Raw genomic sequence first — 18,006 nt, forward strand, 5'->3', positions numbered from 1 at the left:
CCATTTATCTGTCATTGGCCAGAAAAAAGTCAGGCGAGTTCATCAAGATCTGCCTGAGCTCAAACTCCCCTTTCGCCCAGCTATCTGGAGGGAGCTCAGGGCTCTCTTCTGCGACAGCTGATGATTGATAATAAAGCTTGTTTATCACGCTAAGTGTGAAATTTTAATGATAAAGGTTTCTACTTGTATGTATGTCTGACACTAGAAACCATTCAAATGGCTTGATTGGGCATTATTTGATGGTTTGTGGAGTTTATAGATTTTATATTTGCTGTGGAAACATAAAAACTTCTATGATGGTTTCTGTTCTTTTTTTCCCCTGCAGGTTAGACAGTTTTACTACTGGAAATGTCTGTTTTGTAAACGATTTTTCACAGTCTGTAGCCAGCTAAAATTCTTCCAAAAACTGTAAAATAGCTGAAAAAAAGTAACATGCTGCTCTTCTTTCTTTCCAGTACTTAAGGATGATCTGTAGTTTCGGGAGGATGGACAACCAAAACACCCACATAAAAGCAAGGAGTAGGATTTCACAAGACGAAAAGCATCATGGATATCTTGAATGTTTTTCCTGTTTTTAAATGTTGGCAATTGCTGTGAAATCTCTTTATTGTTTCCACACAACTCTGACAACTTTTTTATGATTTTTATGTAGCACAACTGCAAAAGAAAAGAAAAAAAGAAATGAATACCCACATTGGATTTCAAGAGATTTTTGGAAACTTCATTACACGGTGAACTATAATTTCTGGCATTATATGCATAATGGAGGCCATCTAGTAGGAGAAAACCAAGTAAACCAATCATGCCCACCTTCTTTTTTAAAAGAACCAGTTCAAACTCAATTGAGAGAGTGCATTGGTGCCATGACCCGGATGACAGTAGGTTTTATTAAATCTGTCATCTCTGGCCTTGAGAGACTGTGGCCTTTAGCATTAGCCTTGTTAGCAGCCTGCCTCTCAAGTACTCACCAGTTCAGATCCCGCTGTAAGTAGGACGGGGTTATAATGTCCATGAAAGTTTTGGCCTCATTTTCATGACATCCATGACAACATGGACAAGAGCAGTGTGCGATCTCTACTTTTTCTCTTTCTTACATAAGCTTGCTGCTTTCACATTTTGTAAAATGAAACAAAATATCGTAAACTCATTACTTTCGACAATACTGGCAGTAAAATCAAATTTGATTTAGTCCGTTGTAAATGGACAGAATCATTCCTGATAGATGAGACAAAGCATTGTATGCTGAGTGAGCAAACCATATTCTGGACTAAGGGCAAGCAGTATTTTAGACTTACAAAACAAAAAACCTGAATGAATGAATTAATGTCAGCTGGATGTTTCATTTACATCTGTTGTTATTGAGAAATGGAACCATTGCAAAATGGCCTCGTGCACATTTTAGTGATTAATTCTTTTTTGCAAACAAACATTTATGTACAGGAGTGACAGCCGCATTTTACAGCCATCGCCGTGACCATATCTTGAACATTGGAGGGTTTGTGTTAGAAATTATAAAGTAGGACATTTCAGGCCTAATTCTAGTGGAAAGGTATTTGCAAAAAAAAATTACAAAATCAATTTGTAAACCTAATATGTTTCACATTCAGTTAGAAAAGACTATAATTAGGTAACATCTCAGTTCACAATGATGAAATCTGAGTTAAAAAGCATCATTACTGCTGGCTATTGAATATTTCTACCATAAAACCATTTGTATAACATCTCCACACTTTTTTTTTTTTTTTTTAACCCTGCCTTCTTTAAATTGATTGGTCATTTTGACAGTGAATGACGCTGGTACACCAGCCTGAATGGTTTTAATATATTGTCATCCTAACAATAATATTATGCATGTAAATACTCAGGAACAGTTTGGGGTCATGGGTGACCTTAATGTTTATGGTGGTTACGGCTCTTTCTAAATTGACTCCTGATAATGAAGGTAGTGACAAGCGCATTTAGGAAAAACTCTATGCACTGTATATGGAACCAAAAGCTGCATCCCAATTGGCACACTATGCACAGTATGTGAATGTAGTGTCACCGCAAATGGAACACTGTTTTTTTTTTTTTTTAATTAAGCGGAAATTTGTTTCCATGATGACATTTGTCAGTTGCCAAATTAGCGAAACAAATGGCCAAAGTACCAAATAATACCTGCCATGAGTATAACCATATTCACCATCGGGAGGCGCTATAAATAGTCTTATAGGAGAATCCTAAATAAATTATGTAGTCCAATATGTGCACCCGACAGCTCCACTTCTTCCGCTGCATGAGCAAAGCAGCAGCTGTTGCGTGCGTGAAGTGCCCAACATTACACCCTTTATTTTAACAGCTGGATAAATGCACTTATTCTTTTTAGAGTTTTCAGTGTGAATGCACTACTAACACTATTTATACTATAAAATGGTGCAAAATAGTTCATTAGTATGCGATTTGGGATGCACCTAATGTCAATTCACTCACTTCATTTCGCTATCTTTGAAACGCTTTTCCGTCATGGAAGTGCAGCTCATCTAATTTTCCAAACTTATTCACTAAGTTACGTTACAATTACCTTTCATATTTGAAATCATGGAAGAAATATGACAATGGCTGGTGTCTGTTTGTTGTTTCTTATCTGTAAAAAAGCCCAAAAATCTTATCAAGCAGAGACTTTACCAATTATGGCCCATTTCCACTGAGTGATACGGTATGGTTTGGTACGCTTTTATGGCCGTTTCCACTGTCAAAAGGTACCAAAAAGTGAACTGTACCATATTTTTACTGTGTACTTTTTGGGTACTCTTTCAGAAGGGTACCTACAAAAGAGTACCAAATGGCGGAGTAAGATGCACAGCAGACTGCTATTGGTTTACAGAGATATGCCACTAGCTCGTGCACAAGCCAGGAGAATGAAAACAAGAGAAGTGCCATTTTTAAACACACAGCCGAGACATTACACAGTAATAATATATACATATAATAATGAGCCATAGTCGACCCGAGCTCAAACAAAGCTTGTCGTCATCGTGATGAACAGCCACAAAGCCAAGAAGAAGCGCATAATCTACCCTGTGCCCCGTAGTCGTTTACAAGGCCATCTAAAGCACAAGCAGTTTTACTTTCTTATGAGAGCTTGTGTCCATGTCTTTATTTGAAATAACAGACTTTTTGAGCTGATGATAATAATGTACGTGTGATTATAAAAGTGCTTATAACATCCAATCCTTTCAGAAATGATACCTTTTTAGTAGTAGAAATGCAAGCCTGATAAAGGTGACTTGTAACGACCCATACTGTACTATACAACTCAGTGGAAACAAGCCATTAGCAACTTTTCTGCTGTCTATTACCCCTTTCCCCCCTCATTCAAAAGTAATTTATATATATTTAAAAAAAAAAAAAGTAATTTCATCACTAAACTACTTTAGGTGTTATCGAATCAAAACATGCATCCCCATACTATTCTGTAAGTGAAGAGCAGATAAAAACACAAGGAATGAGAAATGAGGAGCTGTTAGAGCTTGCAAAAACAAAACAAACAAAACAAAATTTATAATAATCCAGTCCAAATACATTACTCTGAAAAAAATACAAAAACGTTGTGACCTGTATTAGTTCCCCATAATAAGCCAAGTCTAAACTACAAATCCAAGGGTCCCTGGAATGTTCATCAGCCAATCAAATTCAAGCATTCATGAAAACAATGCTTAAAGTGTGGTAACTAGGGCTGCACCATATAGCAAAAGTCTGATATTGTGATATTTTATTTTTCTGCTATATTGCAATATGAATAGTTTCACAAGATCATTTGATCAGCACGATTTGATGGTTTTCTGGGGAGTCTAATTCTTAGAGCAAGTACAAATATAGTTTCGTTTTCACTGTTAGAAGAAATAAGACACAATTTAAGAGATTTTCCTTAAAACAAGCCAAGTTATCTTCCAGTGGGTAGGCAAAATAATCTTGTTTTCGCTTTGAAGTGTAGATATTTGGACTAGAAACAAGACAAAAATGCTAAGATTTTTACTTTTTTTTTTTGCATAAATCATTTAAATTCTGTATAAATATAGTCATCAAATACAATTATGTAGCTCCTGCTCAACTATATTTCAGATTCAACATTGCATATCTTTGCGTTATGACTAGTGCGTACAGTATACGCACATTGTGATATCAATGCTAAACTGACATATTGTGCAGCCCTAGTGGTAACCATTGATCAATTGACTGCGCTGTTGACATACTAGTAAATAACGCACCCGTTTGCAACGTATACATTTGATATGTAAATAATAATGTGCAGCTCATTGTCAAATATTCCAAATGTCCAAACTTTGACCTGGAGGGCCGGTGTCCTGCTCAGTTTAGCTCCAACTTGCCTCAACACACCTGCCAGGATGGTTCTAGTATATCTAGTAAGAGCTTGATTAGCTGGATTAAATGTGTTTGATTAGGGTTGGAGCTAAACTCTCCAGGACACCCACCCTTCCAGGACTGAGTTTGGAAACCCTTGATTAAGGGGATTTATTCCTGTTTTTAAATGCGGTTGTTACTCCTGAAATGTGTATGTGGCACAAAAAAACAAACAATCTATCTGCCTTTTTACTCTGTGAACACCCTTTAACACCATAAAGGCCTTGTGTAAAACATTTTCTAGACACAATTCATCACTCTATTCCACTGTGAAAAGCGTTCAGTTTGCAAGATGCACCACAACTACCAAAATGAATTGTTGTTGCACTTTAAAAGTTCTCAAATATCTGGAGCCTTCGTTTGAGAACCCAAAAAGCCCAAATATTGCAGTGCCTACAGTGATGATTTTACTTTGTCTTTTTGTGTATCCTGGTAAGGACAATTATTACTGTAGAAGCATACGCATTCAATTTAGAAAGATAGATTTTGATAAACGCACAAATGCAGGCAAACTATGTATAAATGTTTCTGTACCTGCTGGCAGCCATCCGAATTGTAACTTTGTTTTGAAAAGAAGTGCCAATATCGATTTCAGAGGTTTTTGTAAACTGGTAAGAGCTAAAGAGCAGCTGTAAAGCAGTTTAGAAGACAATGTTGAAGAAGACAATGTTTATTTTTAAACACAAAACATACGTTTAATTTGTAAAATGTTTTCAAAGTTGACTTTCTGTACACACGTCTTTGTGTTCGACTTTGCAACGCATATGTAACAATGTGTTATTTACACTTGGGTGAATTAAAATGTTTTAAATGTGTATTTAGCATTGTTTTTGGGGGCTTTCATAGTGTAGAAAATGTAAAAATGGGACAACATAATCCCAAAGTTATAGTACAGTATTTTCCAAACTCTTTTAATCTTTAATCAGTGCATAAATCTAATAAAACATAATAATAATATTAATAATAAGTTCAAAATACATTCATGCTCATTAAATGATTGACTTTTGTGACGAGACGAAGGAAATTTTGATCACAATGTAACGTTAACAACAAATTCTCAGTAGTATGGCTCTCATAGAGGGGAATAAATAGTATAAAATCGATCGTATAAATACATCTGTTAAAATATTGCTTGGACAAAAGTGAGGTGCATGTTTGAGTCCGCCTGGGATAATGAGGGACTCATGTTGGAGGAGGGCCGTTGGTGTACCGTAACATGGGGTGGAAAGAGCGAGCAAAGTTATTGGAGAGAGTGCAGCTGTAGTCGTCCTCGGAGAGCGGGACCAGACAGGCCAGAACCAGCAGCAGGAGGAACAGCAGATGAAGAGGGAAAGCGGCTCGCAACACACGGTAGAAGAACGAGCGCTGAGGAGACGGCTCACCATTCCACCTGAAACAACAACACAAAGCACTTTTACTCACCACCTTACTATTAAATTATTTTTGGGGCTCTTTTAAAGGCACAGTTCACCCAAAAATAAAAAATGTTGTCACTATTTACTTTAGAGTTTGTTTTAAGAAAGCTGAAAGCCTGTAGCCACTGACTTCCATAGCAGGAAAACAAATACCATTGAAGTCAATGGCTACAGACATCCAGCTTTTTTTTTTATCAAATTATCTTCTTTTGTGTTCAGGTTTGGAACAAGTTAAAGTAAATAATGACATAATTATCAGTTTTTGGTGAACAATTCCTTTGATATAGTTAGAATTATTAGCCCTCCTGAATTATTAGCTCTTTCCCCCTTATTACTCTTTAACGAAGAGAAGATTCTAAACATCTAATAACTCATTTTTAATAACTGATTACTTTTATCTTTGTCATGATGACAGTAAAGTTTTAATGAATATCTTTCAAGACAGTAGTATTCAGCTTAAAGTGCAATTGAAAGGCTTAACTAGGTTAATTATGTTAACTAGAGTAAGTTAGGCAAATCATTATATAGCGATCTAAAACAAATATTGCTTATGGGCTAATAATATTGACCTTAAAATGGTTAATAAAAATTAAGAAATGCTTTTATTCTAGCTGAAATAAAACAAATAAGACTTTCCCCAAAACAAAAAAATATTATAGGAAATACTGTGAAAAATTCCTTGCTCTGTTAAACATGATTTGGGAAATGTTTGGAAAAGAACATTCACAGAGGGCTTTAATATGTACTTTAACAGTATATATATAACTTTATGTACACATTTTAACTATTATTATGTGTTCTTTAAAGATGTAAAAGTTTGGAAATGCCTGTACCGAGAGCACTCAGGGGATTTCTGGTCTCCTGAAGCATCAGTTGTGGACCCCTGAAACACACGATAAAGAAACCAAAATGACAGCTGTTCAACCAGAACATATAAAAACATGAAAATATGAACACACAATATGCAGTAGCTTTAGAATTTTGTTATATTATAAGAGAACAGTAAATGCCTTCTTTCTTTGTATATTTGTGGACAGTAGCTGAAGTCAACTGCTTGTTAGGAAGGTTCAGATCAGTTTAGATGCAAAAGTGCCGCATGACATTTTTCTCCAGCTCCTGCGAGTAGGTTCACATAGGTTCATTCAATTTTTATAGTGATGAATAGATTCTTTTCAATGCCTCCAGTTCAATAACTGAACATAATCATAGTTCTGAGGCTGAGAAAACGGCTCATTTTAGAAGAAAAGTGTATAGGGCACTCACAGGCTGTTGTACCTGAACTCTTCATTTGTAATTATTGTTACAGTTAATTCACATTTTATTCAGTTTTTTTTTTTTTTTTGAATGTTTCTTAAGTTGAGCAAGGCTGCATCTTTATTTCTATAGCGCTTTTACAATGTAGATTGTGTCAAAGCAGCCTAACATAGAAGTTCTTGTAAATTTAAACTGTGTCAGTCCAGTTTTCAGAGCTGAAGTTCAGTTTAGTTCAGTTCAGTGTGGTTTAAATTTTATGGCTGAGAGTCCAAACACTGAAGAGCACATCCATTGATGCGCAGCTCTACCAGTCCCAAAACAAGCAAGCCAGTGGTGACAGTGGTGAGGAACAAACTTTACCAATTGATGAAAGTGAAGGGGAAGGGGAAAAAAATCATGAGAGAAACCAGGCTAAGTTGGGCACGACCATTACTCCTATGGCCAAACTTCGTGTGCGGAGCTGCAGTCTGGGTGCCGGTTACTTATTAAAATACAGCTAAACAGTAATGCTGTAAATAGTTACAATAAAAATTTGATTTGAATATATTACAAAGTGAGGTTCATTTCTGTAAAAGCAAAACAATTTTAAGCAGAAATCATTGAAATCTTTCTGCTGCATAATACTTTTTCAATTTGCTTTAAACCATGGATGGCGTTTCTCCCAAACTTAAAACATAAATGTTGCCATTTTCACTAAGACAAAAATGACAACTGATCAAAATATAACAATGCTGTAAATATTCATTTCAACACAATGGCAATGATTTAACTTCATATATTAGACCACTATAATAGATCAACTCATTTTCATTTATTCCTTCATTTTCTTTTCGGCTTAGTCTCTTTATTAATCTGGTGTCACCACAGCGGAATGAACCACCAACTTAAAAATTATATGTTTTACGCAGCGGATGCCCTTACAGCCGCAACCCATTAATGGGAAACATCCATACACACTGATTCACACATATGGGCATTTTTAGCCAACACGATTGCCAACTGTCATTTTCTGCAACAATAATTAAAATGTATTATTAATTTGAAATTCAGACCTTCACAAAATAACTCAAGTCCATATCTACTAAATACAGAAAATCCAGAGAAACCAAGAACTTGAACGTGAATTTCCAGAGTCATCTATATTCAATAAACGACTTGATAAATGACAGTTTAAACGAACAGCATTTAATCAGAACAGTATTTTGACCATTAATCTTACTATTTTATTGCTGGTCTTTATTGTGACTTTTGACTTTAATGTGTCCTTGCTGACTAAAAGTATTACTTTCTTTAAAAAAAAAGAACTTACTGACCGCAAACTTTTGAACAGTAAAGTTTTATGTGGAAGACAAATGTGCTTCTGATGGCTTAAAGTAAATCCTCAACGATTGACTGAAGGTTTAAACTTTAATTGCCTATTAATTGTCTCTTGGCTAAAAACCTCACTCAGTGAAGCTTTGCAGAACACCCCTCGGGGAATCCCGTTTCTGGGAAAAGTTCATTTTTCAACAAAATGTGTTCAGAAAGCAGTAATAAAGAAATAATTATTTCGTCAGTTGAAATGAAGCGGGATACTCTAAAGAACGTTTTCAGCCAATCCTCAGACCCCTGATATAAATTATTTGCAGTTTGCACCACAGAATGTTCGTCAGAAGCTTCTCACCAGTCTCTCCTGGATGGTCTGGAGGTCCTGCTCGACCTGACGCGACAGCAGTCGTAGTTTGCTTCCGATGACGTGGAGTTTCTCTTTGGCTTCGGTGCTGTCCTCTCCTCCAGCCTCCGGGAGCAGTTCAGAGGCGATGTCCTGCAGAGAGTTCACCTGCTTCTGCCTGCCCTGAAGATCCACCGCCAGATCCTGCCACCAGAGGGAGTAACACTTGAGTTTAAATCACAAACAACAACAACTGCTATCCGTTAATGCCTGAGGTTTCAGTGGCTCACCTTTAGTGTTTGTGTGTGTTCCTGAAGCGTGGACAGCTGCACAGAGGCATCGTTCATGTTGACAGCGTAGCGTCGGCTCTCTGCATGGGCCAGCCATAGCAGGAGAGAGTGAACCATCTCGTGAAACTCCTGCAGGAAGATACAAAACATAATACGCCATTGAGGTTCTGTGACATTCAGTGTTGCCTTTATCAGGTGTAGGTATAACTGCTCAATCAATCACATTGCTCCAACTCAGTGCATTGAGGCATGCTGATGTGATGATTTACAGAATATCTAATTGCAATATTTTTGGACGGTTATTATGATAGCGATTTGATTTGGGATTAAATTTGGTAAAGTCAAGATTAACTTCAACATTATAGTTTCATTCATTCATTTTCGGCTTAGTCCCTTTATTTATCAAGGGTTGCCATTGAGGAATGAACAGCCAACTTATCCAGCATACGTTTTAGACAGCAGATGCTCTTCCAGCCACAACCCAACCCTGGAAAACACCCATACACTTTAACATACACTACAGCCAATTTAGCTCATTCAACTTATCTTTACCACATGCCTTTGGACTGTGGGGGAAACCGGAGCACTCGGAGGAAATGCTAACCCACATAACAAAATTTCCCAGATCTGGCCCACACTATCAGCTTTTGCTTGGCCCACATGCTGCAGGGAATTATGGTACATGACTGGCTAGGTCTGGCTTCCATACAAGGGCCAAACATGGACCAGCAGTAAGGACATCCGGCACTGGCATACAGCATATGGCCTGGTTTGGCAGAGGTGGCACCATCTTTAAATTGGTACAGAATACTTGGGCCAGATGTAAAATGTATTATTTGGCCCAGATGTTCATAATTGATAAGTGGGCCTTGTAAGTTTGGTCTATGGCCCACATTTAAAGTACATTTTAAACAATTTTAACAATCAGGTCACTTGGAGAAAAAGCATGCCCATAGCACACATAAAAGGCAATGATTCATATTTATTTCAAGTTGATTGCAGTTGTGGCACACCAACATATATGGCCCAGTTTAGGCTCAGTTTAGGGTTATTAACTTGGCTGAGACCTGGCCCAGATATGGTCCATGTTTGACCCTTGTCTGGAAGCCAGACATGGTCCAGTCATGTACCGTAATTCACTGCGACATGTGGGCCAAGCAAAAGCTGATAGTGTGGGCCAGAACGGGGTCAGAGATATTTTGCAATGTGGGGCCAAACTTATGTGGTCCACATTTAATTTTTTAACATCTGGTCCAAATACTACATTTGATATCTGGCCCAAGTATTGTGTGACGCCTTAAAGACGGTGCCACCTCTGCCAAACACAGGCCAGGTTTGGCCCACGTGTTATAATGCCAGTGGCAGATCAATGCCTGCTGTGCCAGCTTTATGCCAAATCTGGGCCAGAATTCTTTGCTACTTAGAAACTGACCCAAGTAAGACTCAAACCAGCGAAATTGTAGTTTACACACTTTAAAAGCAATTTAAGAACATTTTTTGACTCAATATATAATTTGTACAATCAGATAAGCTGTGAATGCGCAGATAAAACTGTGCTGCACCATAATCACTCCCCGCGCTCTCCTGTTTGTTGTTGTTGTTTATGGTGGGAGTTTATTCATGGCTGGTTTAAACACTGCTGATTGGGGAGTATGAATTTGCACTCATGGTATGTTATTGGTTAATAAGCACATCATCATCACACAAACAGGAGATTCGTGTATTTCCTCTTGGACATGGTTTAAATATGTTCATATATTTAAATTGCAGTCATATTGGAGCATTAAGATTAGCTAAGCTATTAAATACTCATCACAGTCATTTGTACTCTTTATTGAATTGGCCTTCTTTTACATCATTGGTTTTTGTTCATTTACAAAACTCTTATTAGGAAAACTCCACTATATTTAGTCACTTCTTAACATTTAGAAAACATGTGGAAACCTGCGCTCAAGTAGCTTTGTTAACCTTTGTACAGCCAAAGTTCGCACTTCATTTGGGCGCTCTTTTCAGTTTTCTGCTGCTGATGCTTGGATCATCTGCAGCAGACCTTAAAGCTTAACACTTTTATTCCACTATCATCCTTTAATAATTCAATCTAGTTTATAGTACAAGATCACTGTGCTTGCTTTTGGTTTTTGCTTGGTTTGATATGTTATTATCTGCATTTGTGAAATTGTTATTGTCTTGTGTCCCTGCTGCTTCGTATCTGCTTTTTATGTTGCCTCTTGTTCCAGGTCGTTATTGTGAATGTAAACTGGTTTTTGAATGTTTGTATTAAACATCTGAAATTTAAGACAATTGTATTTTTAAGGCTGCATTTTTTAGTCGTATTTTCAAACTTTAAATCTTTTGTCTTCTGAACTCCTAGACTGCACATATCCAGTTTGTAAAAATACAGTTTCAAGTTTTCAAGATGAAGAAATTCAGAGCATCAAACTCAAACTTTTAAAATTCCAAACCAGAAATTCAGATTATGAAATTCAGATTCAGGAGAAAGTAGGTCAGGGGTCATCAACAGGCAAGAGTGGACAATTAACACAATTCAAATTCATATTGTTTTGGCATATTATTAGCTCCATACACAAGTCAGTTTCAGGCTACATTTTGATAAAAATGATGAAGCAAAATAATAATAATAATAATAAAAATGTAAAAAATAAAAATAAATAAAAAAGCATCACATTTACACAATGTAAAAAAAAAATACACATTTACAAAAATGTCAAAAATTGTTGTATTACGTATGCCAGGCCAGTATTTAGTGAGGGTATCTTTTTTAAACAGTACCTGTAGAGAAGTGACAATGACATGCAGTTGGCGGCTCAGCACTGGTGTGTATGTAGAATTTGCTGTGTGTGTAAGACGCGTTTCCGCTGTTGGTTGTAACTTGAAATAAATCTAGACTTTGCTGATAAAGTTTTGGCAAACACTTACTCTGCCATTGTTGTACTTCCACTTTGTAACCCGTTTTTCAGATTTGGTAACACTTTCTTTTGATGGTCCATTTAAGTATTAGTAGACTGTCTGCTTGACATCTGTTGATACTGCTCTTTCAACATACATCTGACTATAAGAAACTTTGCAAGAACATGTCAACTTACAGTAACCCTAACCCCAACCTAACAGTCTACTTAAAATCAAATGAGAATTAGTTGGCATGTAGATAAAATTTAACTTAAATTCAATAAACAGAACCTTAAAATAAAATGTGATCTCAGATTTCACAATTTTAGCTGAAAGCGTTGTGTAAACGGCCTCTAAAAGTGGCATGTTTGTTGCTGCCAGATGGGCTGTCCTGAGTGTTTCAAAAGCTGCTGATTTACTGAGATTTTCATTTGCACCACCTCAAAGATTTAAAAAGAATGATCAGAAAAAAATAAAAACATTTCTAGTGAGTGTCAACAAATGCCTTATTGATGCCAGAGGTCACAGAAGAATGACCAGACTGCTTCAATTTAAACCACAAAGAACTACAGCATTTCCGAAGGTCCATCTCAGTACTAGGAAGGTGCATTTAATTGGAACAGTATTTTTTCATTAATCTTACTATTTCATTACTAGTCTTTATTGTGACTACTGAATTGAACGTATCCTTGCTGACTAAAATGATTACTTTCTTTAATGGGCCATGATACTCCCCACTTTCGGTTCAGGTACCCCTCAGAATTTTTTCAAAAGATGCATCATAATGGGTGTGGAGCTCCACGAGCAAAGGGCAGGAGTGGGCGTGGCCAGCAGAGGAGAAGGAGGGGATTGAACAACTGTTGTCAGTCGGTTCACAAAATGAGACACAAAGCATGAAGAGACGCATTATTTTAGTTTACAAAGTTAAAATGCAAAGAAATAAACAGTAATTTAATGCCCTGCTACATTTGTAATTTGATTCACACACAACCCCAATTTATATCATTATAAAGATAATCGTGTTCATATAAACACTAAAAATGAGTACTTTTCCCTCAATCCCCAGGTCTGAATGCAGAGTCAGTGCAGCAGGTCTCTTGTCCTGTCTATTTAAACCATTAGCCCTGCTGGTAATCTGGAGGATTTAGGCAAACACATCAGCACGGCGATGTGTCTAAATGTGAACAAACTTCTGATAAAGGACAAAGTCCGCCATTCTCCAATTCTCATACTGCTCTCCCGACAAAAATGCTTGCAGCACACACACAACTTTGCTGTATCGGCCCTGACAAGATTGCGGGGAAAAACATGCAACAAACCCCATAGATCACGGAAACAAAACGCATATGATCCTTCATGAATGACTAAATATTGTGTGTCGTGGGGTTCGTGGATGCGTCTCACTCAGTCATCAACGTAGGATCTCGCAGCTTGGAACTGGCAGCCAGGTCTGCCTTTGGAAAGCACGTGCTCTCATGAATAATTAAGAAGCAGGCTCTTCTCATAGGATAAGAAAACTCCGCTATGAATAATAAGAACCGACGCGTCATCTTTGCACTTGCAGTTTTGCGCTATGTCGCCGAATTTGATCCCAACCCCAAAAATCATTTTAAACCCGGAAGCTGAAATTAGCTGACAAAAACTCCAAATTACCCAGTTTTCCCCACAATTAAAGCTGGCAGGTGCTAACATTGTCTTAACTGATGCTCAACACACACAAATCTGGTAAAATCTCAAAAAAGTACTCGAGGTTTCGTGAACCTATAAAATGGACGTGGCTGATGAGTGTACATGTTTCTCTGTTTCCTCACCTGACAGCGCACAAGGGTGTTACGTAGGCTGTCCTCCCACCGCTCGAGACCAGCACAAGCCTCCGTCCAGCGTTGATTCATGCTGTGCAGACCCTCCTGAAGCTCAGGTGCTCCCCCAGAGGCCTCTTGCTGCAGCTCTCGGCCACACAGGTTGAGAGACAGCATCATGGTCTTGTAGCGAGCAAAAGTCTTCTGCATTTCCTGTGTGATCGATGATGTGGATATTAAATGGTTTAGTCTGGTGTACTGTATATTCAATTCTAGGTCAAATCACATGACACATACTGTAGAAGAATACACCTGTAGAGCAAAATATAGCTCTCACTCACTTTTAGTTGTTTGACCCTCTCTTCTAAGACCTCCACACTGGCTGATGTCTCAGGCCTCTGCAGCATGTCCAGCTCAAGAGTGATGCAATCCAGCCAGGAAGTGATGTCATGCAGGTCTGAAGTCAGCTGCTGGGGGTCTCTGGTTCTGCACTGCTCTTTGCTTACTGCTTGAGCCTGCAGCAGCTCCCAGCGCTCAATCACTCCTGTGGAGAACACAGGACACTCTTCTTTTACAACTGATCTGCTGTACACCAGTCTACTCATTCACACATACATCCATGCATACATCCCTTCATTTATTTTATTTAACCAGTCCATCACCTATCACATATCTGTTCATTGACAAACCACTAATCAATCCATTCTTTCATATGCTTCTAACCATCCATACGGTACAACAGTTGATCCACCCATTCATCTATAAGCATCTCTAACAATCACATTTGTCTATCCACTACATTGAATTAAATCAATCAATCAATCAATCAATCAATCAATCAATCAATGAATCAATCAATCAATCAAACTACCCATCCATTCATTCATCCATCCTCCACTCTGATCTCCAATCAACTCACATATCCAGCTAATTACCTATCCACTCATGCAGCTAGCAATAAAACCATGAAGCAGCCTGATGCTGTAGTTCTTTTTTGTTTTAATGCTGTAGTTCTGCTGATAAAAAGTATTTATGCTTTACTAGACCTAGTCCCCTGTACACCTGATTAGATGAGTCACTCAAAACAAGACGTCATTGTCGACGTCAGCGTCTGTACCTGACTGTTTGTCTGCAGTGTTGAGGCCAGTGAGTCCTTGTTCCTCCTGCTGTTCTTCATCATCCAGGATCATAGAAACCCTCTTCACACTCTTGATGCTGCCGCTGCATTCAGACATCAGCTGGACCTTCACATACAGTACACGTCACATCACAATCACCTTTCACTCAAGTGCTACATGTGTTTACCTTTTCTGATTCCACATGAAAGACTGTGTGTGATTTGTGGGTGCGCTAGGTTAAGAAAGAATGGGTATATACTCACATAGCCTTGTTTAAAGGGAGTGCTGGTGTGTGTAGGTGAGGATGACTCCATCTGGAAGGATTTCCTTTCAGGCATGTTTTGGAAGTGCCAATTCTGTCCTGTGTGTGTGTGTGTGTGTGTGAGAGAGAGAGTTTTAGGTCAATTAGGTAAGTTCATTAAGATGGTGAGTGTAATTTGGCTTTATGCAGCATCCATTTTTAAAGTAGTCAATTAGACCAGTGGTTCCCAACCTTTTTCTCTGGGGCCCCCCCACATGAACATATACAAACATTGGAGCCCCCCCACCATATAAATACACACGCACGCGCACACACACATATGTACTGTGTATATGTGTATATATATATATATATATATATATATATATATATATATATATACATATATGTATATGTATATATGTATACATATATGTATATATGTATGTATATATATATGTGTGTGTGTGTGTGTGTGTGTGTGTGTGTGTGTGTGTGTGTATAATATGTATAGAAAATATAAATAAGTCGGTTTTAACTTGTCTTGGCCTTCAATAAAACCAAAATTTAGGTTGGCTTTGTCATACTGTCTAATCTTTTTCTTCGCCTCTGAAGAATCACTGCATTTACGTTTCTCTGCCATTTTTGTTTTGATTTTGCCTTTACGACACATTGACAAGCAAGTTGCGTGAGTGAGCAAAATTTAAATAATTATTTAAAGTTATTTATTTTAATTATTTTTACTGTTATGTTGGAATTTTAAGCATGCGTTTATAGATTTTTTTTTGGTACTTAAAAATACATATATAATAGTAGGGCTGTCCGATTTTGGGAAAAATCATAATCACGATTATTTTGGTCATAATTGTAATCACAATTATTCAAAAGATTATCAGTTGAAGTCAAAATTATTAGCTCTCCTGAGATTTTTTTTTATAAATATTTCCCAAATTATGTTTAACAGAGCAAAGGAATTTTAACAGTATTTTCTATAATATTTTTTCTTCTATTTGTTTTATTTTAGCTAGAATAAAAGCAGGTTTAAATATTTTTAAACCAATTTAAAGTCAATATTATTAGCCCTCTTAAGCAATATATATTTTTGATTGTCTGCAGAAGAAACTACTGTTATACAATGACTTGCCTAATTACCCTAAGCCTTTGAATTGCACTTTAATCTGAATGCTTGTATTTTGAAAAATATCTAGTGAAATATTATGTGCTGTCATCAGAGCAAAGATAAAAGAAATCAGTAATTAGAAATGAGATATCAAAACTATCATGTTCAGAAATAAGTTAAAAAAAAGAATCTTTCCATGAAACAGAAATTGGGGAGGAAAAGGGTTGCTAATATTCAGGAGGGCTAATCTGACTTCAAGTGTATACATACAGTTATTTTCCACCCTGCAAAGTAGAGAGAAATAAATACAATAAAATAAAAATATGAAACAAACTGTGCTTTAAGCATCTTCATTGTAAGAAAAACACTTTAGCTACAGCAGTTCTTCAGTCAAGAGCAGCGAAGGCTTTCTCGTTGTTTGATTAATAATGATAAAAACAGGCGGCAGAAGGATTATAGCGCCCTGTCTCTTTAATAGTTTCTCTTTCACGTCTTTTGATCCTCAACTCGTTTGTTTATTACACAAATCAGGGTTAATATAAATAATCACTAAACACCGCGTTTTGACACCTATTTGACCATTAAAGCGCTCACGTTAAGATGACTTTAGATGTCTGCGCTCCTCTGCTCATCTCAGTGTGTGAATGAGAGTGAGTGCTGACCGGCCGCATACTTCTGACTGCGTGTGCGTTCTGCGCACACACATAAGCACGCGCTCTTTCGCGCTTTTAAGAGCTACAACACGTGTACAACTGGAAAGTGGCGGTATATGATGCAATAATCATTTATCTCGATTAATGCTCTTTTATAATCGTTTGAAACCGAAATCGAAATCGGATTTTTGATTAATTGCAAAGCCCTATAATAGTGGAGCATTTTTATGCCTTTTTCTACCTCAACACTTATCCTCTCCCGCGCCCCCCTTGTGAACTCTGGCGCCCCCCTTAGGGGGGCGCGGACCCCAGGTAGGGAACCACTGAATTAGACCTAAGAATCTGCAAAACTTCTAAGCTTTATCATGGTTGTCAAATAATTGTATTTCATGGTTCATACACATACCACCAAAATTCCATGACTTTTCCATGATTTTTTCCAAGACCTTCAAGTAAATTTTCATGATGTACTATTTCATGCAATATATGTGTGAAAAAGAAAAATAATGCATGTTCAAATTTATTACATTTATTATTAAGTTTTAATTTATATTTATATCTATGTGAAATTGATTTAGATGATGCTTACACCGCACTAATAATGTGAAAGTATGTAATTGGCCAAGAACAGAAAAGTAAAATTAATGATATATATTCAAGTATACAGGTATCTGTTTTCCATGACTTTTCCAAAACTTTTTGGGATTTTTTTTTTGTTTTTCCAAAACTTTTCCAAAGCTGGAAAATACCATATTAAAATTTCATGACTTTTCCAGATTTTCCATAACCGTATGAACACTGGTATTTGCATATTTGTAAGTTGCTTTGGATAAAAGCATCTTCTAAATGACTAAATGTAAATCTAAATGCATATGACACCCACGTTTGCAAATTGGTCTAACCTGACATGGTGATTTAATAAAAAGGTGCTGCAGGACAATTACTTTCACATGTGACTCTGTAAAACAGTGCATTTTTTCTGGTTCATTATGTTATAGAATATATATATTTAAATCCATTACGCTTATGAAGAGGCTGCATTTACATGTATTTATATCATATTGTCATTTAAAACTAGAACTACAAATTTGACAATTTTTTAAGTTTTTAATTGAATAATTTTGTTATAAATAAAACCCATGATAATCTATAGTACC

General features: G+C 36.9%; 2 protein-coding genes across 8 annotated transcripts in view; one reads left to right on the plus strand and one right to left on the minus strand.

Moving 5' to 3' along the window:
* The window catches only part of esr2a (estrogen receptor 2a), a 59,236-nt gene extending 54,020 nt beyond the window's left edge, over positions 1 to 5,216 (plus strand). For 4 of the 5 annotated variants that reach the window (XM_087296339.1, XM_087296338.1, XM_087296340.1 and 1 more), the window contains one exon: positions 456 to 5,216. The gene's annotated coding sequence lies outside the window, so the exon portion shown is untranslated. 5 annotated transcript variants of the gene reach the window in all.
* The window catches only part of syne2a (spectrin repeat containing, nuclear envelope 2a), a 165,523-nt gene continuing 152,571 nt past the window's right edge, over positions 5,055 to 18,006 (minus strand). For all 3 annotated transcript variants that reach the window (XM_087297225.1, NM_001365331.1, NM_001365330.1), the window contains 8 exon segments: positions 15,099 to 15,196; positions 14,835 to 14,961; positions 14,059 to 14,261; positions 13,730 to 13,930; positions 9,012 to 9,140; positions 8,734 to 8,925; positions 6,650 to 6,699; positions 5,055 to 5,791 (listed from right to left, as the gene is read on the minus strand). In XM_087297225.1, coding sequence (XP_087153351.1) covers positions 5,584 to 5,791; positions 6,650 to 6,699; positions 8,734 to 8,925; positions 9,012 to 9,140; positions 13,730 to 13,930; positions 14,059 to 14,261; positions 14,835 to 14,961; positions 15,099 to 15,196 — 1,208 coding nt within the window. In that variant the 3' untranslated portion in view covers positions 5,055 to 5,583.

This window comes from Danio rerio, chromosome 20 (assembly GCF_052040795.2).
Source record: "Danio rerio strain M-AB ecotype USA chromosome 20, GRCz13ab, whole genome shotgun sequence".
Taxonomy (NCBI): Eukaryota; Metazoa; Chordata; class Actinopteri; order Cypriniformes; family Danionidae; genus Danio; species Danio rerio.